A 22,606-nucleotide genomic window follows, 5' to 3' on the forward strand; every position below is an offset into this window, starting at 1 on the left:
TCTCCTGTGGAACCAGCTCCCAATTCAGATCAGGGAGACAGACACCCTCTCTACTTTTAAGATTAGGCTTAAAACTTTCCTTTTTGCTAAAGCTTATAGTTAGGGCTGGATCAGGTGACCCTGAACCATCCCTTAGTTATGCTGCTATAGACGTAGACTGCTGGGGGGTTCCCATGATGCACTGTTTCTTTCTCTTTTTGCTCTGTATGCACCACTCTGCATTTAATCATTAGTGATCGATCTCTGCTCCCCTCCACAGCATGTCTTTTTCCTGGTTCTCTCCCTCAGCCCCAACCAGTCCCAGCAGAAGACTGCCCCTCCCTGAGCCTGGTTCTGCTGGAGGTTTCTTCCTGTTAAAAGGGAGTTTTTCCTTCCCACTGTAGCCAAGTGCTTGCTCACAGGGGGTCGTTTTGACCGTTGGGGTTTTACATAATTATTGTATGGCCTTGCCTTACAATATAAAGCGCCTTGGGGCAACTGTTTGTTGTGATTTGGCGCTATATAAAAAAATTGATTGATTGATTGATTGATTGATTAATCCAGGTTTTGAGTATATTTCTTATTGTTACATGGGAAACAAGGTACCAGTAGATTCAGTAGATTCTCACAAATCCAACAAGACCAAGCATTCATGATATGCACACTCTTAAGGCTATGAAATTGGGCTATTAGTAAAAAAAAGTAGAAAAGGGGGTGTTCACAATAATAGTAGTGTGACATTGTCAGGGAGTTTGTCAGTTTTGTGGAACAAACATGTGTGAATCAGGTGTCCCCTTTTTAAGGATGAAGCCAGCACGTGTTGAACATGCTTTTCTCTTTGAAAGCCTGAGGAAAATGGAACGTTCAAGACATTGTTCAGAAGAACAGTGTAGTTTGATTAAAAAGTTGCAAAAGATTATAGGCTGTTCATCTACAATGATCTCCAATGCTTTAAAATGGACAAAAAAAAAAAAAAAGGAAAAAAAAAGACACATGGAAGAAAATGGAAAACAACCATCAAAATGAATAGAAGAATAACCAGAATAGCAAAGGCTCACCCATTGATCAGCTCCAGGATGATCAAAGACAGTCTGGAGTTACCTGTAAGTGCTGTGACAGTTAGAAGACGCCTGTGTGAAGCTAATTTATTTGCAAGAATTCCTCGCAAAGTTCCTCTGTTAAATAAAAGACATCTGCAGAAGAGGTTACAATTTGCCAAAGAACACATCAACTGGCCTAAAGAGAAATGGAGGACTATTTTGTGGACTGATGAGAGTAAAATTGTTCTTTTTGGGTCCAAGGGCCGCAGACAGTTTGTGAGACGACCCCCAAACTCTGAATTCAAGCCACAGTTCACAGTGAAGACAGTGAAGCATGGTGGTACAAGCATCATGATATGGGCATGTTTCTCCTACTATGGTGTTGGGCCTATATATCACATACCAGGTATCATGGATCAGTTTGGATATGTCAGAATACTTGAAGAGGTCATGTTGCCTTATGCTGAAGATGACATGCCCTTGAAATGGGTGTTTCAACAAGACAATGACCCCAAGCACACTAGTAAACGAGCAAAATCTTGGTTCCAAACCAACAAAATTAATGCCTCGCAGATGTGAAGAAATCATGAAAAACTGGTTATACAACTAAATACTAGTTTAGTGATTCACAGGATTGCTAAAAAACCAGTTTGAACATAATAATTTTGAGTTTGTAGCGTCAACAGCAGATGCTACTATTATTGTGAACACCCCCTTTTCTACTTTTTTTACTAATAGCCCAATTTCATAGCCTTAAGAGTGTGCATATCATGAATGCTTGGTCGTGTTGGATTTGTGAGAATCTACTGAATCTACTGGTACCTTGTTTCCCATGTAACAATAAGAAATATACTCAAAACCTGGATTAATCCTTTTAGTCACATAGCACTACTATTATTCTGAACACTACTGTACATTCATACCTATGGTCAATTTAGAGTCACCAGTTCCCCTATCCTGCATATCTTTGGAAGTGGGAGGAAGCCGGAACACCCGGAGGGAACCCATGCGAGCATGGGGAGAACATGCAAACTCCACACAGAAAGAACCAGGAGGGAATTGATCCCAGGTCCTTCTCGCTGCAATTCAGTAGTGCTAACTACTATTCTACCCTTTACACATTCATTTTGTTTAAAAATTGTTGAATTAGTAAAGTTGATTTAAATGTTACATTAAGAAATTATGCAGGTAGTTCAGTGGATAAGGAGATTTCATGCCAATATGTAGACCTGGGTTTGAACCTGTCTCATGTTTGTTGTCTATGTCCTTGGACAAGACACTTCACCTGCATTGTCCCAGTGCACAAATTTGTAAATGTGTGCCAGCCTTGGTTGGGGTCATAAACCTATGTTGGACTGGGGTCCTATCCATGGGGAGTCATAGACTCTCATCCGCTTCAAGCTACAGAATCTGGGGAGAAGCACTGGCAATAATGGGTTTAACGGTCTGTTTAAGACTTGCTTCATTCTCATTAAAGCCAGAATACTTCTTAGTGAGCTCACTTTTATAATATTCCAACATGATGTATCAATAATGTCTTTTGTTCATACGGTGCATCCAGAAAGTATTCACAGCACTTCACTTTTTCCACGTTTTATATTACAGCCTTCTTCCAAAACTGAATGAATTATTTTTTTTCCCCTCAAAATTCTACTCATAACACCCCATAATGGAAACATGAAAAAAGTTTTTTGAAATTGTTGCAAATTCATTAAAATTAAAACCTGAGAAATCACATGTACAACCCCAATTCCAATGAAGTTGGGACGTTGTGTAAAATGTAGATAAAAACACAATACAATGATTTGCAAATCCTCTTCAACCCATATTCAATTGAATACACCACAAAGACAAGATATTTAATGTTCAAAGTGGTAAACTTTTTTGTTTTTGTGCAAATATTTGCTCATTTTGAAATGGATGCCTGCAACACATTTCAAAAAGGTTGCGAAGGGGCAACAAAAGACTGGGAAAGTTGATGAATGTTCAAAGAACATCTAACTGGAAACACATGAGTGTAATGATTGGGTATAAAAGGAGTATCCCCAAAAAGCTCAGGCGTTCACAATCTTCGTAGTAAAAGAGTGTGGGTACTAGACTGGCCTGCCTGCAGTCCAGACCTGTTGCCCATTGAAAATGTGTGGCGCATTATGAAGCGCAAAATACGACAACGGAGACCCCGGACTGTTGAACAACTGAAGTCGTACAAGAAGCAAGAATGGGAAAGAATTCCACCTACAAAGCTTCAACAATTAGTGTCCTCAGTTCCCAAATGCTTATTGAGTGTTGTTAGAAGGAAAGGTGATGTAACACAGTGGTAAACATACCACTGTCCCAGCTTTTTTGAAACATGTTGCAGGCATCCATTTCAAAATGAGCAAATATTTGCACAAAAAAACAAAGTTGATCAGTTTGAACATTAAATATTTTGTCTTTGTTGTGTATTCAGTTGAATATAGGTTGCAAATCCTTGTGTTCTTTTTTATTTACATTTTTCACAACATCCCAACTTCATTGGAATTGGGGTTGTACGTAAGTATTCAGAGCCTTTGGTCAACACTTTGTTGATGCACTGGCAGAAATTACAGCCTCAAGTCATCTTGAATATGATGCCACAAGCTTGGTACACCTTATCTTTGGGCAGTTTTTTCCTCTTTGCAGCACCTCTCAAGCTCCATCAGGCTGGATGTGGAGCATCGGTGCATAGCCATTGTAAAAGAAATGTGTCACTTTGGTTTCCAAGAAGGCCATCATTCAAACTGAACATTGTGCAGTGGTTTATTAAAATGAGTTTTAGTTTAGTACAGAAATTATAGTGTATCCTAAAGACTATTTACAATCACTCTGTCAGAAGATTTAAAGAAACTATACATCTCTACAGAAGTTAATTTGCCAGCAAATAAACCTGTAGTTTTTGCCCCAAATTACGACATCTACATTTTTCTTACTCTATGAGCACTGATGCTACGTTCTGTTCATATTTACAGCACATATTCCTTGAAACAGGAGTGTAAACATTACCTTAATTATTCTAAAACTCAGTACCATCACAGTAAAGGCGATGTTTGTGCTGTATCCCATATCTAAGGGAGCTTTAGCTCTGTGTTGTCCTCTTTACAAGTGTCCCTCGGTGGTGTAAGACGGGTTCCCTAATCCCTCAGTGGAGTCTCTCTTTCCCTTTACACATGTTTGATATTTCCACAGGATCACAGCTACTATGGAGATGAGTAGAAGGAAGGCTACTCCTCCCCCTATGACCCCTGCCAGCATATGGTTGGAAGATTCAGGAGGGTTGTACCGCATGCAGGAGAATTCTGTAGGCACACTATGCCCTGCAAGGTTCACCGCCTCTACACACACCTTAGTTCCAACTTCCAAAGATCCCACTGTCCCCCGTCGCAAAGCCTCGCCAAATTCCATGGCATCCCCTCCCCGTCCCTCCACCACCACTCTGTAACCAGACACTGCTGAGGATGGAGCACACCAGCGTACCTCCACCTTCCCTGCATCATCCCCTTCACTGATGGGCAGCAATTGTTGGATTCGTGGTGCATGTGGAGGCGTATCAATCCCAGTCATTCCAGGACAGAGGCACCCAGTTTGTGCTGACAGGTGGGCACAGGGCTCCTGATTCTCCAGACAGGGATTGTACTGGCAGAGCTGGGGCTCATGGAGGAGCAGGGGTGGCCTCACAGAAGCTCGGATCCTGGGAGGGGTGCTGTCGCTGTGCGAGTCACCATCGTAATAGTAGTCATCAACAAAGTCCATAGCGGTTACAAACAAAATTTGTGGACGTCGAGTGGCAGGAGGTGAAGTCGGGAGAGCTTGAGTGAAGAGGTGGGAGTGGATGAAAAGGAGAAGCAGAGCCACGGTCCTGCACAGTGAGGTCATCTCTGTGAGCAAATATGATAAGATGGTCAATACAAAAACATACAGTCATATGGGTCATTGCAAAGATTAAGCATATATACACCCACTCAGCTGCTTGGTTCTCATTGCCTTTCCTATCTTAGGTGTCAGTTACTACACCCAACCATTGTAGAATTTTAAAATAATTTATAAATATTGCAAATATACATATATCAAGTATGTATTTTAAAAAAGGGCAAAGTGTTGAATTCCTGCAGACAAGACTTTTGCAGACCTTCCAGGAATTTGCAGTGCCAGGATGTCAGCAATTAATTAAACAAGGAATTCCATGTAGAGATACAATATACGAGGTCTATTAGAAAAGTATCCGACCTTATTATTTTTTTCAAAAACCATATGGATTTGAATCACGTGTGATTGCATCAGACAAGCTTGAACCCTCGTGCGCATGCGTAAGTTTTTCCACGCCTGTCGGTTGCGTCATTCGCCTGTAAGCAGGCTTGGAGCGAGGAGTGGTCCAGCCCCCTCGTCGGATTTTCATTGCCAGGAAATGGCAGAATGATTTGGGCTTTTTTTCCCATCAGAATTTTTTCAGAAACTGTTAGAGACTGGCAGCTGGAAACCATTAGAAAAATTTATCTGGCTTTCGGTGAAAATGTTACGGGCTTGGTAGAGAATAAGGAGTGTTACTGTTGCTTTAAGGACGGCCCACAGCGGCTGTGGGGCGCGCCGCGCTCCGAAGCCGCCATCGACAGGCTGAACGACCATTTCATTTCTAAACGGATGGCTGTCTGGATCCGTGACCATCGTGTGCCATTTCTCTGGTTATCACAAGAGCTGGACATCAACCATTTTCCAGCAGATTTCACTTTTAACAAGAGATTTTGTCATGGAAAGCCGAGCGGAGGCTTCGCGCGTCACGATGGATTCGCTACTGGAGCGAGACAAAACCACCTCCGTTTTGGTCTCACAGGACAGCTTTGAGATGGCGTTCAGACAGCTGTCGGTGGTTTTTCCATCGAGTGATTATCCGAGAAATTGTGGATGTGCCTGGACATACCAGAACATGTCCCGTGAGGCTTCATCACGGCGCTGCTTTGCGCCATGCGGCACCGCCGCAACGCGCGAAGCCTCCGCTCCTCTTTCCATGACAAAAACTCCTGTAACAGTGGAATGTGCCGTTCATTTCCAAACTGGACGCTGTGTTTTATCCGGGACGTCGTGTGACTAGCACAGGAATTGTGAAAAGACGTGGACATCAGCACTTTTTCGGCACACTGAGACAGACGTGCGGAGGAATAACCTGTTTGACATCCTGATGAAGGCCATGCTGGGCTGAAACGCGTTGGTGCGAATTTTAATTATATAGCCATGCCACAATAAAGGCTTTTTAATTTAATTTTCACAGAGTGCCTTGGAGCTTTGTTTTTGGTCTTCTTGAGGCTTTCACACTGAGCAGTTCTCTTTTTCATTTTTTCATCATTTGAAGACGAAAACGTGAGTTTTTTGAGTACAACAAATTTATGTGAAATGACTGGAAGATATATTGCACAAGATGTTTGACAATATTACAGTAACACCAAATATAATAATAATAATAATAATAATAATAATAATGAATGTTATAACTTGTGAGATCATTTTGCTTTTATGAAACAATTTGTTCAGAGAAGAGAAATTATATATTTTTTGTGAGGTCAACTTATGGAATTGTTTGGATTTGGACTTTTTTCATTGGTGGTGCTTTCACCTCATAACCAGAAGGTTATGAGGTCAAATCTCACCTGAGAGGTTTAACTATGGTATAGATTCACAATTTCAAATCTGAACCATGCTAAAGTCTTCTCTGTGGTGTTGAAAATACACTTTCAAAGCATTAGTGTGAATATCTGCTATTTAAAACTACCTGAAGTGCAATATTCATTGAGAACAAGGCTTCCAGGTGATTTCAGTGTCTCACTACCACCAGCAAACATTTTGTCTTCTTTTAACATCCTTACCGTGCCTTGCAAAAGTATTCGGCCCCTTAATTGATGTAAATAAAGTCTAAGACATATTCAGTGAGTTGGAAATGTTCATGTATCCATCCCCTGACTTGTCTGAAGAAAACTGACAATAAAACTGATTATTATATGGCTACGATAGTACGTGCACATTGACTGGCTGATTTCTAGTTTGAGATTTTCCCATCTCAGACTGTTACCATGACAATTGGTCCACATTGCGTATCAGATTTGCGACTTTGTTTACAATTTTCCACCGCATGAAATTTGGCATTTTCCCCTGGTTAAACAAGTAATTTAAAAGCAAAATAAAACAAAAAGCGAGCATAGAAATTATGAGCGATGAAGAGGACCATTCTCTGAGCAAATTTTATTACACTGACGAGTTTGAATTGGAGGAATTAACAGCAAACAAACTCAAAGTGGACATGCAAAATGAAGACCAACAAGATGAAAACGCAGCTCCTAACGGTCAAGAACACATTGAAAACTTTGTTACAAACCAGAACGCTAAAACACAATTACCAAAACCAAGTCGGACATGAACATACTCCATAAATATCTATTAAATTTTGTTGACTCAGCTAATTTGTAAAAAAAAACAGCTATATAATAAAGGATTTATTAACCAAGCTTACTTGGTTAATAAATCCTTTATTATTTATAGATATTATGCCAAAGGGTCCCATTACTTGTGCAACCCATCATCTTGGCTTTGGTATTTTTAATTAATTTAAATCAAATTGTAGAGATTTGCTTTGAGTTTGATCATTTTAGAAATGTTTATATTGAGAAGCTTGATTTACTTTTTGTATTTGAAATGGCATAAACACGTTAAAATCTGAAATATCAAGGGGCTGAATATTTGTGCAGTATTTCATTGATGTCAACGGTCTGACACATTTATTAGTACTAGGACAGCAGGAGTCTATGCAGAAAACCACATTTTGTTATCTGATTAGTGATGATGACATATAACTTTGGCATGACCTATGTTGTGAGAGGATGTTTATCCACTAAATTTGATTGAAATTGTTTTTTTTAATTTTTAAGATATCACCTCAGACAGACAAACCGATACGACCATTACAATAGCTGCTCTCCGCTTCGCATTGAGGCTAATTAGATGAACTCAGAAATCATGTAATTTTAACGCAATGCAAGTTGGATTAACAGTGAGAATTTTGCTGTATGTCATGTCAAATATAAGACAGGGTTTAAAAAAGAGAGAGAGAGAGACACATGCCAAAAAAGATCCATAGTGCCTCTAAGGAGACAGAATCTTGGCACTTGTTTACATTTCAGAGGATTGACCATATTTAAGCAACTCAGAAAAATGACCACTTAACTTTATATGGCTTTGTGTATAATCATACGGGAATCTGAAAACCACAACCACCAACCAAATTTACTCTGTTCTCGTTTGGACTGTGTAAACAACTTTGGGTAAATAATCTTGAAAGATGAAAGTATTGGGGTGACCTCATCTGTGCTTTATTTCTCCTGGCAGTCAGCCTTTTAGATTCTGTGGGAACTGGAACTCAAATGGAAACTTTGATTACGACAAAAAAAAAAAAAATAATCATCTTACCTAATTCATTTTAAAGTGAGCCCAGCGCTCGGTCACATGTGCCACTGATGAGCACAATTGTATCCACTCCATTTTTGGCAGCACAACTCACTAAATCACTTTAGCGACAGAGTGAAAGAGATGAATAAAGTTCGGAATCTGGCTCACGTTACCTGTTGGATGATAATATTTGAAGTTTCTTCCTTGAGCTGCTTTTACGGTTCCGTCTGTCGTTTCAGTTCTGGTCTCACGTCTTATGCTGGTTCCATCAGGCTTACTTCTCCTCCTCCTAATTCCAACACCCCCAATTTTCCCCTGAGTGCTTTTCCCTCCCCTTCTCTCCTTCAGTCTCTCCTCTGTACGTTTTTTTTTTTTCACTCTGTGCCTTTTTCTCAACAGGGTTTCAAGCCGGCCCTCATAGTGCTTTTATTTCTTTGTGTGGAATTTGCGTGCGTGTTGTTAAGGACGGGGGGTTGCCACTATTTGCTGACATGCTGCACAGCATATTAATGTGCTGAGTATCTCTATGAGGCAGGCTTGTGCTTGTTGCAGTAATCTGGAGGTGTAGCTGTCTGTATCTGAGTACTTGTTTCAAACTTTTATAAAGCTGCTCGTGACTGTGTCGGTGTTGTGAAACAGTGCAAGAGATTATCTCACAGTGTGCATGTATGTCTGAGCAGACGGGGGTCCATACAATGCATGCCTGTATATTTAGTGTAGGCCCACTGCGCCTCATGTAACACACTTTGCGACAAGCAGGAGGGAAACGCTAAGGCTTTCTCCTCTCTTATCCTTTTATGGGGCAAAGCTGGCACAAGAATTTTTTTTTTTTAACTTATGCAAAGTGCCCAGACTGGCAGGGGCAGAACTAGGGCAGGAGTTTCCTCCTTGTTTCAACTTTCCAACTTATTCTGCTTCACTTCAACCTGTACAAAAAATACAACCTGTTCAAGAAACACAAAACCAACAAGAGTCACAAGACTCAAATTAAATTTTCCATTTAATATGACAAATATAAAATGAGCTGCCAAAGTAAATGTCAAACAGCTGTATCTTGCAATGTTTTTTTTTTTAAAAAAAGCTCTAGAACTGGTCTATATCTAGATCATCCCCAAAATTTAAGGCCCAGAAATAAATGTCGACCCATAACTTCGTGATTTATCATAAGACAGACAATGGCAAGAATAAAATCAAGCAACCCGTCCTGGAACCATCATCATGACAGGCCGTCAAACAGGTCCAACTCAAACCTTTACATACACCTTGGCAGAAATTCAATTCAATTTATTTAATTTTTATAGCGCCAAATGACAACAAAGCTGCCTCAAGGCAAATGTTATAATTAAGGTCTAACCTTACCAATCCCTAGCGCAAGTACACAGGCGACAGTGGTAAGGAAAAACCCCCTCTGATGATACTCAGGAAGAAACCTCAAGCAGACCAGACTCAGAGGGGTGACCCACTGCTTATAGGCCATTCTAACAGTTACAAGTTTTTTACAAAGTGTTAAAAAGGTACGTATGCCCCACAGGTAGGTTGTGAGATGAAGGAGAAAGAAGATTTCTCGAGTCTGTTAGATGAGGTGGTGGAGAGTGTCCCCAAGCATGAAAGAGTGGTGATAGAAGCGGACTTCAATGGGCATGTTGGTGAAGGGAACAGAGGTGATGAGGAAGTAATGGGTAGATATGGTATCAAGGATAGGAATGGGGAAGGACTGATGGTAGTTGATTTTGCAAAAAGGATGGAAATGGCTGTGGTGAATACCTACTTTAAGAAAAGGGAGGAGCACAGGGTAACATATAAGAGTGGAGGAAGGTGCACACAGGTGGACTACATTCTTCATAGGAGATGCAAGCTAAAAGAAGTCAGAGACTGTAAAGTGGTGGCAGGAGAGAGTGTCATTAGACAGCATAGGATGGTTGTTTGTAGGATGACTTTAGAGGTAAAGAAGAAGAAGAGAGTGAGAGCTCAACAAAGGATCAGATGGTGGAAGCTGAAGGAGGAAGGCTGTTGTGTTAAATTTAGCAAGCAGGTGAGAGAAGCACTGGTTGGAGGGGAAGCAATTTTAGACAACTGGAAAAGTACTGCAGATGTGGTGAGGGAGACAGCTAGGACAGTACTGGGTATGACATCTGGACAGTGGAAGGAAGACAAGGAGACTTGGTGGTGGAATGAAGAGGTCCAGGAAAGCATAAGAAGAAAGAGGTTGGCGAAAAAGTTTTGGGATAATCGGAGAGATGAAGAAAGTAGACAGGTGTACAAGGAGATGCGGCGCAAGGCGAAAAGAGAAGTGGCAAAAGCGAAGGAAAAGGCATATTGTGAGCTGTACAAGAAGTTGAATAGTAAGGAAGGAGAAAAGGACTTGTACCGATTGGCCAGACAAAGGGACGTGCAGCAGGTTAGGGTGGTAAAAGATGCACATGGTAATGTGCTGACAAATGAGGAGTGTGTGCTGAGAAGGTGGAGGGAATATTTTGAAGAGCTGATGAATAAAGAAAATGAGCGAGAGAAAAGGCTGGATGATGTGGTGAGAGTAAATCAGGAAGTACAAGTGATTAGTAAGGAAGAAGTGAGGGCTGCTATGAAGAGGATGAAGAGTGGAAAGGCAGTTGGTCCAGATGACATTCCAGTGGAGGCATGGAAATGTCTAGGAGAGATGGCAGTAGAGTTTCTAACCAGATTTTTTAATAAAAACTTGGAAAGTGAGAGGATGCCTGAGGAGTGGAGACAAAGTGTGCTGGTTCCTATTTTCAAGAACAAGGGTAATGTGCAGAGCTGCAGTAACTACAGAGGCATAAAGCTGATCAGCCACAGCATGAAGTTATGGGAAAGAGTAGTAGAAGCTAGGCTTAGAAAACAGGTGAACATCTGTGAGCAGCAATATGGTTTCATGCCAAGAAAGAGCACTACAGATGCAATGTTTGCTCTGAGAATACTGTTGAAGTACAGGGAAGCACAGAAAGAGTTACATTGTGTGTTTGTGGACTTAGAAAAAGCTTATGATAGGGTGCCAAGAGAAGAGTTGTGGCATTGTATGAGGAAGTCTGGAGTGGCAGAGAAGTATGTTAGAGTAGTGCAGGACATGTATAAGAATAGTGTGACAGCGGTGAGATGTGCAGTCGGAATGACAGACTCATTCAAGGTGGAGGTGGGATTACACCAAGGATCAGCTCTGAGTCCATTCTTGTTTGCAGTGGTGATGGACAGGTTGACGGATGACATCAGACAGGAGTCCCCAGGGACTATGATGTTTGCAGATGACATTGTGATCTGTAGTGAGAGTAGGGAGCAAGTTGAGTCTAGTCTGGAGAGGTGGAGATATGCTTTGGAGAGAAGGGGAATGAAAGGCAGTAGAAGCAAGACTGAGTACATGTGTGTGAATGGGAGGGAGCCCAGTGGAATAGTGCAGTTACAAGGAGTAGAAGTTGTGAAAGTATGAGTTTAAGATGAGTTTACATATTTGGGGTCAACTGTTCAAAGTAATGGAGAGTGTGCTAAAGAGGTGAAGAAGAGAGTGCAGGCAGGGTGGAGTGGGTGGAGAAAGGTGGCAGGAGTGATTTGTGACCGAAGAATATCAGCAAGAGTGAAGGGGAAAGTTTACAAGACAGTAGTGAGACCAGCTATGTTGTACGGTTTAGAGACGGTGGCACTAACAAAAAGACAGGAGGCAGAGCTAGCGGTGGCAGCGCTGAAGATGTTGAGATTCTCTTTGAGAGTGACAAGAATGGACAAGATTAGGAATGAATATATCAGAGGGACAGCTAAGGTGGGACGATTTGGAGACAAAGTCAGAGAGGTGAGATTAAGATGGTTTGGACATGTGCAGAGGAGGGACCCAGGGTATATAGGGAGAAGGATGCTGAGGATGGAGCCACCAGGCAGGAGGAGAAGAGGGAGACCAAAGAGGAGGTTCATGGATGTGCTGAGAGAGGACATGCAGGTGGTTGGTGTGACAGAGGAAGATACAGAGGACAGGGTGAGATGGAAACAATTGATCTGCTGTGGCGACCCCTAACGGGAACAGCCGAAAGACAAGAAGTTAAAAAGGTGAAGAAACAGAAAACAGGAATTCAAAACAACATGGTGTAGTAACAAAAGAATATGTATTTGATGAAAAGTCCATGCAGGCGGTTAAATTCAAAGTCAAGTTTCCCCTACAGCACATATTATCAAGCAATATGGCACAGAAAATACGATATGGTACACCTAAACTCCTTGTATGTGTACAATGACAAGCTTCTATTCTATTCTATATGTGTATTTAGTCACTTGGAATGTCTATTTTATTATCATATTAAAAAATAACAGTTACAAAATAGATTTACTTTAGCTTTTCTTAACTGGGTCAAAGGTTGAAATAAACTAAGATAGCCTCTTAAACAGCCTGGAAGATTCCAAAAGATTTCAGAAATTAGTGGAATTACTTGTTTTTGCATTTGGCACCAATTTTTATTTATTTATTTTGTGCATTTTGGGTTTTTCCTTGTGTAAACTCATTTATTTATTTTTAATCCCTGATTTTCAGTTTACTTCATGGGCACGTATTTGAGTGCTATTGTAGTTTCACTTGCTTTTTGTTGTATCACTCTGCAGTGGTTTTTCTTCATGTTTTTGTGGGCGTACTCTGTCTCATGCCTCTGTCATTACAAATGGTCATCATGTTCATGAAAACACAGCTGTCTTATGCTGTTTTGCCGTAAGTCATAGTTCAAATGTAACAACTTCTTAGTGTGTTTTGTGCATACTTTTGGGTTTAATCTGCAAAAGCTTCAAAATGAGTAATTGGCATAATTAGAGGTTACCTCTGGCACTTGTGGTTTCTTGTGTTTAAAAGTGGAGGTGGGTGGATCGATCTAATATCGATACCAACGCTGGTATTGATATTGAACAATCCTTGTGTAAAAAGATCGATACTCAAGCTTTTTTTTCTCTCCCGCATGTACTGACTGCTGCGCATGCAGATTCATCAAAGTCTACTCTCTGTGTGTAAGAGCAGCACTGTGCTGTGTCACACAACACAGAGCAGCGCACCCTTGTATTGTGGTTTGTCAAGCTCTCTACCTCAGGAGAGTTTAAGTTGTGTTGAGTGATATTTTTAAACAAAAATGTTGATTGTGATAATAAAGTATTTTGTTGTCACGTACAATGTTTGGCGAAATTCTATCCTAGGTCTTTTGGATCCTTTGGATCTAGTTTAAATATGAAAAAGTATCGGTATCGGCGATACTGGGCCTGTATTTACTTGGTATCGGATCAATGCCAAAATTCCTGGTATCACCGACCTCTATTTAAAAGTGGAGGGGGAAAAATTCTAAAGAATTAAGACAGATCTTTTGGAGCAAAATTTTGGATCTGTACTTCAGGTTCCTCATTAGGAGCCACCTTCAGCATCTGCACTCTAAAAAAAATAAACCGCTGTCTCAACGAGAAAAAAATAATGTAACAATTTGCATAGATTTTTTTTAAGTTATTTCAGCTGAACTAAAGTTATTTCAAAACTAGAGAAGTCTTGTGACATTAACTCAGTTGAAAGTTTGAATAACTGAATTGAAATAACTTTAAAAATCAGTGCACATTGTTGCATCATTTTTTCCTCATTGAGACAGTAGTTCCTTTTTTAGAGTGTGTCTATGATTTTAAAAAAATGACTGAGAAAGGAGGAACAAATTAACACTAAATATTTAACAAACTTTTATTCTAACAGTCCAACAGAACCCCAGCGTCACAACAAATAAGGAATGAACAAAAACATTGGAAGCATTGGATAGAAATGTGCCATGTTCCACCATTAAGAGGGAGCACCATTACCATGACCTGTGAGGCTGTCGATCACAGAGGAAACCATTAACACAAACTTAATATAAAACACAAAAGTTAGACCTTACCCAAGTGAAATGTCTTGAGGCAGCGTTATTGTGATTTGGCACTATATAAAGAAAATAAATTGAAATTGAATTGAAAATCTACAAAATGCACTAAAGATAAAATATACTTTATAACTTGTTTTTTATTCATTTAAACTTGTACTGTACAATATTGAATGTGATGCTCTGACATTATGATGACAAATAAGAGAACATTTCAAATGTCTGTGGCTAAAAAAGTGGACACCCTTGTTACACCTTTCTGAATCATGGTTTGGTACAAATGTATCTACCTGAGTCATTTGTTGCTGAATAGGGGGTTCTAAAACAGCATTTGGTGGGGGTTTCCCCCAGATCTGCCCCAGCCTACAGCTTAAGCCAAGATCGATTTAAATTTTTTAAAGACTTTTTAAAATGCCATTCGGAATTAAATTAAAGACCAACATCACAATAAGGGTGTACAGTCAAGCGCTGCACAGAGATTTGTTAGGACCAGCGCCGGTATATCAGCAGTACTTGGGGCAGAGGTAAAGGTGCAGTGGAGGGTAGAACCAGAGCAGAACTGAAACATATCTCCCGGCCTGATGATAAGTACACGAGATGAGGCAGACAGCTCAGAAACAATTAAATAAATGGAGCTGAATAAACTCATGGTTGCCACACCAGATCCAGTACAGATTCACATTGGGATTTGGCACAGGTTTTGTATGGGATGCCCTTCCTGACGCAACTCCATAATGTATGGGTGATTTAGCAAGAATGGCCTTGAACCAGGAACCTTCTGCTGTGGAAAAAAAGTGTACTTATCCACTGGGCCACTACCCCAACCCCATGAATGTGACTCTTGTATAGTCTCTAAATTAAAACAGCATATAATGAGGACAACCTGATTTGGTTACCTTATTGCACAACATAAACAACAAAAAGCAAGCTTGTTCATAATATGTTAGCCTGCAACCCGCCAGGGATTAGTGCAGGGAATAATCTTATCATTACATGCATGATGGAGATCAGGAGCAGGTGTGGTTGGATGCTGTTTGAAATGAACTTGCTTGTTGGCTTCTCTCATCTCCAAACCTTCGGTCTGGTGCCCACTGTGGCCAACACTGCTACTTTCATGTGGGGGTAGTAGACTTTCGGTTACTCCAAGTCTTCAGGGTCGCCACAGCCGAACAAGCACAGATCCACATTGGGATATGACACACATTTTACACCACATGCCCTTCCTGACACCAGCTCCAGTTTTACCTGGACAAACAAGGCCTCAACAGACCAATCATTTAGTGTTGTTGACCAGCTCAACAGGGAAGTAAGGTAGCGCACCGCTAGAGGTCAGAGTTCGCACGCAGGATTTTGCAAATGGCCACCGCCACTTCGCTTACTTCCACAGTGTGTGAAAGTAAGCAAAGCACTTTTTCTGCTGTTGTTTCGCTCAGGTAAGTCAGATTTTCTTTGCCTTTTGCTTGTTTTGTAGGAAAATATAGCGTGTATTGAACTCTCCTGCTAATTGTGGTGACAGAAAAGTTAGGCATATTGAGAACCTGTCAGTAGACTGATACCTGACTGATGTTACAATATATGCACATTCTATCAATTTTCTTGTTTTACACAAAGATTTTAATCAGTTTGTGTGTGTGCTTGTGTTGCAATTATTTCAGTCCTGGGAAAATTTGCTATAACTTTACCTTGTTACAAACTAAACAAGAAGTAGTTTGGGCACCATGTGATGGTGGTTCATCCCACCAGGCTTGTGACAGAGCCGTCTGTGTAGGGCACACTCCATTTCACACACAAATTGCTCTACTTCTGTCCTACAACCACGGATGTTTCTACTTTTGTTTGTTTGTTTTGTTGGAATATGATTTGACATTTTAAGGTAAAGCTATGATAAAAGTGATTGACTGTTACTACAGGAAACAGCTTCAGCAAGTGAGTGCACCATTGCTGAATTCAAGAGACCAGCAGGCCTTGACATTGATGGAATCCACCTGTTCAAGTCAACAGAGGCAATTGATGCTCACTGGGAAAACTGCAAGCAAACATCTAAGCTGTATGCAGGTGGGTTAATGTCTTTGTAGTAATTGTGTGTTTTTGCAAAACTATCTAAACCAATATGGGGGTAATTAAGATGGGCACCAGAATATAATAAATAAGGAACAGGAAATTTGCTGTGTTCTACAGGATCCCTCTGGCATACAGCTGTATGAGTCTGTGAAAGTGGTGGTGCTGAATGGTGTTCAGCTGAACAAGTATGGGTGCCGGTGAGGCAGGAACTCCTTAGAGGGGTTTTACTCACATCTGGTCAATGCGATTCCTTCAAAAAGATGTTGAATCATGCCATTCCAAGTATGTATAGAATACTTTGGCTGTGGAATGCTACTTATTAGTTGTAGCTATATGTATAGTTTTAAAAAAGTTGCCCCTTGCCATTGTTACTCAATTATTATCTTTGTATACCTTTGTATTTTTATGTTTTGTATTGCTTTGTATTTGTATTGTATAGCTTTGTTTTCCATGCTAAATGTTAATCTTAATAAACTGAACTAAAATACATTATATTATATTTCAAGTATATCTGATTGCTTGTGTTGTACAGTGGAACAGCCACATGGAATCACTCTGGTGGGGAGGGTCAGCAGACATCATGTATGGATGCACGGCAGATCCAGTGCATGAATCAGCACGCTGAGGTCTGTAACACTAACCCTGTCAGAATGATTAGATAAAGGTCACCATGATTTATGAGAAACGGGTTTACCATTCGACCAATGCCCTTCGAGACCATTACCTTTGGACATACTAAGTAGCTATATGTTGGGCCCCGGGCAGCACACAGCGAGAGAGAAAGAATGAATAAGCTGGTCAGGAAGTCCAGCTCTGTCCTGGGCTGTCCTCTGGACTCTCTGGAGGAGGTGGCTGAGTAGAGGGTGTTAGCCAAGTTCAAATCCATCATGGACAACTCCTCTCACCCTCTGCACTGGACTGTAGTGGAGCTGAGCAGCTCCTTCAGTGACAGGCTGAGGCAGCCTCAGTGCAAGAAGGAACGATACCCCAGGTCGTTCCTCCCTGCTGCTGTCAGACTGTACAATAACACTGTGAAATAACCACATGCAATATGTCCACAAATCATGTGCAATAACAACTCGTTTACAAATCCCAGCACTAATGTCACCTTATCACATCTAAATTCCACTTCACATATTGTAAATAAGATGCTCCTATCTTTTTTCCCCTATTCCAATCATATATATATACTCAACAAAATATAAACGCAACACTTTTGGTTTTGCTCCCATTTTGTATGAGATAAACTCAAAGACCTAAAACTTTCTCCACATACATAATATCACCATTTCCCTCAAATATTGTTCACAAACCAGTCTAAATCTGTGATAGTGAGCACTTCTCCTTTGCTGAGATAATCCATCCCACCTCACAGGTGTGCCATATCAAGATGCTGATTAGACACCATGATTAGTGCACAGGTGTGCCTTAGACTGTCCACAATAAAAGGCCACTCTGAAAGGTGCAGTTTTATCACACAGCACAATGCCACAGATGTCGCAAGATTTGAGGGAGCGTGCAATTGGCATGCTGACAGCAGGAATGTCAACCAGAGCTGTTGCTCGTGTATTGAATGTTCATTTCTCTACCATAAGCCATCTCCAAAGGCGTTTCAGAGAATTTGGCAGTACATCCAACCAGCCTCACAACCGCAGACCACATGTAACCACACCATCCCAGGACCTCCACATCCAGCATGTTCACCTCCAAGATCGTCTGAGACCAGCCACTCGGACAGCTGCTGAAACAATCGGTTTGCATAACCAAAGAATTTCTGCACAAACTGTCAGAAACCATCTCAGGGAAGCTCATCTGCATGCTCGTCGTCCTCATTGGGGTCTCGACCTGACTCCAGTTCGTTGTCGCAACTTCGCACAGCCATTGAAGAGGAGTGGACCAACATTCCACAGGCCACAATTGACAACTTGATCAACTCTATGCGAAGGAGATGTGTTGCACTGCATGAGGCAAATGGTGGTCACACCAGATACTGACTGGTATCCCCCCCAATAAAACAAAACTGCACCTTTCAGAGTGGCCTTTTATTGTGGGCAGTCTAAGGCACACATGTGCACTAATCATGGTGTCTAATCAGCATCTTGATATGGCACACCTGTGAGGTGGGATGTGTTATCTCAGCAAAGGAGAAGTGCTCACTATCACAGATTTAGACTGGTTTGTGAACAATATTTGAGGGAAATGGTGATATTGTGTATGTGGAAAAAGTTTTAGATCTTTGAGTTTATCTCATACAAAATGGGAGCAAAACCAAAAGTGTTGCGTTTATATTTTTGTTGAGTATATATATATATAAATAAAGAGACATGGAAGGAAACAATTCCTTCTACGAGAAACACTAAGGAATGGAGAAAATTAATCTTAATACATCCTGTAGTAAAACATGTAAAAGCAGGAGTGTAGACATATTGAATATGACAAACCATGCAGAGAGCTACAGAGATAAGTAACATGTTGGAACAAGAGCAATCAGAGATTTCTGACGTCCGCCAATCCGGTTCACGTCCAAAATTCAGTGGCGTCTTCCATGCCCTAATATCTATCTGTGGTGCAGATTTGGTGAGAATCTTTGAAGTAGTTTTGACGTAATCCTTCAAAACGTATATAAATTGAAATCTTGATTCAGAATCTGGATTCGGATCCAGATCACTTCCAAAATTCAGTGAATTCTTCCATGACCTAATATGTATCTGGTGAAAATTTCGTCAAAATCCGTGCAGTAGTTTTGACGGAATCCTGCTAACAGACAGACAGACAAATAAATAAACATAGATGATTTTATTACATCTTTGAGGAATGTAATAAAAGTATCACTTTCATCAGCCACAAGTCTCTACTCATCGAGTGTTTTCTTCACTGTCCTCTCTTGCTTTCTACAGGTGCTCTTTGGCAAAGAGCATGTGCTGCAAACAAACTTTGCTCCTCCAGTGCCTAACCCTGAGGAGGAACTCTTGGGTGTGGAGTACGTCATGTGCCAGTCGACAAGCTTCACTGACAGGGATTCCTATGCCTACAAAGTTAAAGTATCTAATCACACACCACCACAATATACATATAAAGCAAGGATATCCCTATAGTTTTCATGCATAATCTATCAATGACAATATGATATGAAGCTAACAGTTATTGGCATATTATTTGTACAGTGGCCAACAAAGGCCAAACGCACTGCAAGAAAAAAAAAAAAATCAAATGCATCGTCATCAAATAGAGAAACGCTGCAAAGCACAAAATGATGCAAACCAAGAAAACACATGCAAATGAAAAAAGAAAAAAAGTTTTTTCTTGCAATAAACTAAAAGCGATGTGCTGCAAGAACAACATTAGCAACAGTTCCCTCCACTGGTTGAAAAAGCTTACAGCGCCTGGGTTTGATCATGTGACTTGTGGTGCCATCTTGGGGCCAGAATAGTGTTCACTGTGAAACTGTCTGCATGTAAATCCAGCTATTTTAGTTATTTATTCGCTGAAAAATTGTTATGATAGGGGTCCTGATGGGACCAGACCATTACAGGTGATGGACTTAAATGCTGGGAGCAACGAACACAACTGGTTGTGAATGAAAAGATGCTCAGCTCTCTCTTCACCACGACGGTCTGATACAGCGACCACATCACTGCACTGCTCAATCTGTCAATCTCAGGCTCCATCCGTCCCTCTCTCGTGAACAAGACCCCGAGATACTTAAACTCCTCCACTTGAGGCAAGGACACTCCACCAACCTGAAGAGGGCAAAGGATCTTTTTCCGGTCGAAAACCACGGCCTCGGATTTGGAGGCGCTGATTTTCATCCCGGACGCTTCACACTCGGCTGCAAACCACTCCAGTACACGCTGAAGGTCATGATTTGACGAAGCCAACAGAACCACATTCTCCACAAACAACAGAGACGAGATTCTGTGGTTCCCAAACCGGACCCCCTCTACACCCTGACTGCGCCTAGAAATTCTGTCCATAAAGGTAATGAACAGAACCAGTGACAAAGGGCAGCTCTAGCGGAGGCCAACGTACACTGGAAACAGGCTTGACTTACTACCGGCAATGCGATCCAAGCTCCTGCTGCGGTCGTACAGGGACTGGATAGCCCTTAACAAAGGACCCCGGACCCCATACTCTCGGAGCACCCCACACAGGGTGCCTCAAGGGACACGGTTGAATGCCTTCTCCAGATCCACAAAACACATGTGGACTGGTTGGGCGAACTCCCATGAACCCTCGAGCACCCGATGGAGGGTGTAGAGCTGGTCCAATGTGCCGCAACCAGGATGAAAACCACACTGCTCATCCTGAATCAGAGGTTTGACTATCGGTCGAATTCTCCTATCCAGTACTGTGGAATAGCCCTTATCGGGGAGGCTGAGGAGTGTGATCCCCTGTAGTTGGAACACACCCTCCGGTCCCCCTTCTTAAACAGAGGGACCACCACCCCGGTCTGCCAATCCAGAGGCACTGTCCCCGACCACGACGTGTGGGATTTATTATGCGAATTTCGCGAGTTAAACAAGGTCGCCAAATTAAATACAGCTATTTTAATACATAACGTACATATTCATAATGTAAATGCGAATATTAACACCGCTAAATACGAGGTCTGTTAGAAAACTATCCGACCTTTTTATTTTTTGCAAAAACTATATGGATTTGAATCATGTGCGCTTGCATCAGCCAAGCTTGAACCTTCGTGCGCATGTGTGAGTTTTTTCAAGCCTGTCGGTTGCGTCATTCACAAAAATAGTTAAGCTATCAAATTTACATGAATTTACAATTTATGATGATTTATTTACTCCCCCTCAAACTGCCACCTTATCGTGGTGGGGGAGTTTGCGTACCCGGATGATCCTAGGAGCTATGTTGTTGGGGGCTTCGTGCCCCTGGTAGGGTCTTCCATGGCAAACAGGTCCTAGGGGACGGGTCAGACTAAGGGCAGTTCAGAAGCTCCCATGACCAGTATGCAATCAAGGACCAAGACGTCGCCCAGTACAGCGGAGCTGGGGCCCCACCCTGGAGCCAAGCTTGGGGTTGAGACTCGCGTGCGAGCGCCTGGTGGTCAGGCCTTAGTCCACGAGGCCAGGCTGGGCCCAGCCCAAAAGACCGATGTGGGCCTGTCCTCCTGTGGGTTCACCACCTGCAGAGGGGGACATGGAGGTTGGGTGCAGAGAAGACTGGGTGGTGATCGAAGGCAGGTGGCCTGGCGGCCCGGTCCGCACTCACAGCCTCTGGTTGTCGGGACGCGGAATGTCACCTCGCTGGGGGGGAAGGAGCCTGAGCTTGTGAGGGAGGTTGAGAGGTACCGACTAGAGATAGTCGGGCTCACCTCCATGCACAGCTTGGGCACTGGTACCCGACTCCTGGAGAGGGGCTGCAAGGCCGTATATATGAAAGTGAAAGGGGGGGTTCAAATCCTTGAGTTGGGGGTCCAGTGGGCCGCAGGGCCTCCGGTGGGGTCGAGGGGCAATGCCCTCGTGGGGGGCTCAGGGGGGCAAAGGAAATATATTTTTTATATACAAATAGTCCTTGCTTGGGATTGGATCAGTTGCCATAAGAACCACCCAGGAAGAACCAAGATAACATTAATGCAAAACTGCAAACTTTATACCTGCCTGTCGGTTGTGAATGACGTGTATGTATTCTCATTTGATGCTACTCTGAATAAAGGGACTCCAGGGGTCAGGAGCTGTTCCCAAGAGGTCTCCCATCCAAGTACTAACCAGGATCCACTTTGCTTTGCTTCTGAGAATCAGGCTGACACAGAGCAGACTGGGTGTGACTTCTTTCATATGTAGTACTCTAAATCCCATTTTATCTCAACTCAAAGATCTGGAAGCAATGGTTGCTCAAGTGATGATTCATTCCATCCGGGCTGTTTTGGCTGAGTGAGACAAAAATCTGCTCCACCGAGTTTCTCCACGTCAGCGAGCCTCGGGAGCTGATATGTTTCACCAGATGGTAAGTGGACTTCATGTGTTGGTGAAACTTATCAGAGGTTTCAGTGATTCATTCCTGCTCTTGGATAAGGCAGCCGTCTTACAGAACTTTGAGTTCCACTTTTATACTTGAATGTGGCAAATGGCGATTGATACAAAATTCTTCTCATCATAATCCTAGAATAGTAGAGAAGCTTGTACAAGCTACAAGTACTACAACTTCTCTATTATGGAAACCACCTGGACAACTGAGAGCCTGCACAGAAATAATCCT

General features: G+C 41.9%; 1 protein-coding gene across 1 annotated transcript; it reads right to left on the bottom strand.

Moving 5' to 3' along the window:
• Positions 1-3,783: 3,783 nt before the first annotated feature.
• LOC117520610 (leucine-rich repeat neuronal protein 4) lies at positions 3,784-8,786 on the bottom strand. The gene is made up of 2 exons (XM_034181922.1): positions 8,639-8,786; positions 3,784-4,916 (listed from the first exon to the last, which is right to left on the bottom strand). The coding sequence occupies exon 2, from the start codon at positions 4,908-4,910 to the stop codon at positions 4,134-4,136; it is 777 nt and encodes a 258-aa protein (XP_034037813.1). The 5' UTR covers positions 4,911-4,916; positions 8,639-8,786; the 3' UTR covers positions 3,784-4,133.
• Positions 8,787-22,606: the final 13,820 nt, after the last annotated feature.

Source organism: Thalassophryne amazonica, chromosome 11 (genome assembly GCF_902500255.1).
Source record: "Thalassophryne amazonica chromosome 11, fThaAma1.1, whole genome shotgun sequence".
In the NCBI taxonomy this organism is placed as follows: Eukaryota; Metazoa; Chordata; class Actinopteri; order Batrachoidiformes; family Batrachoididae; genus Thalassophryne; species Thalassophryne amazonica.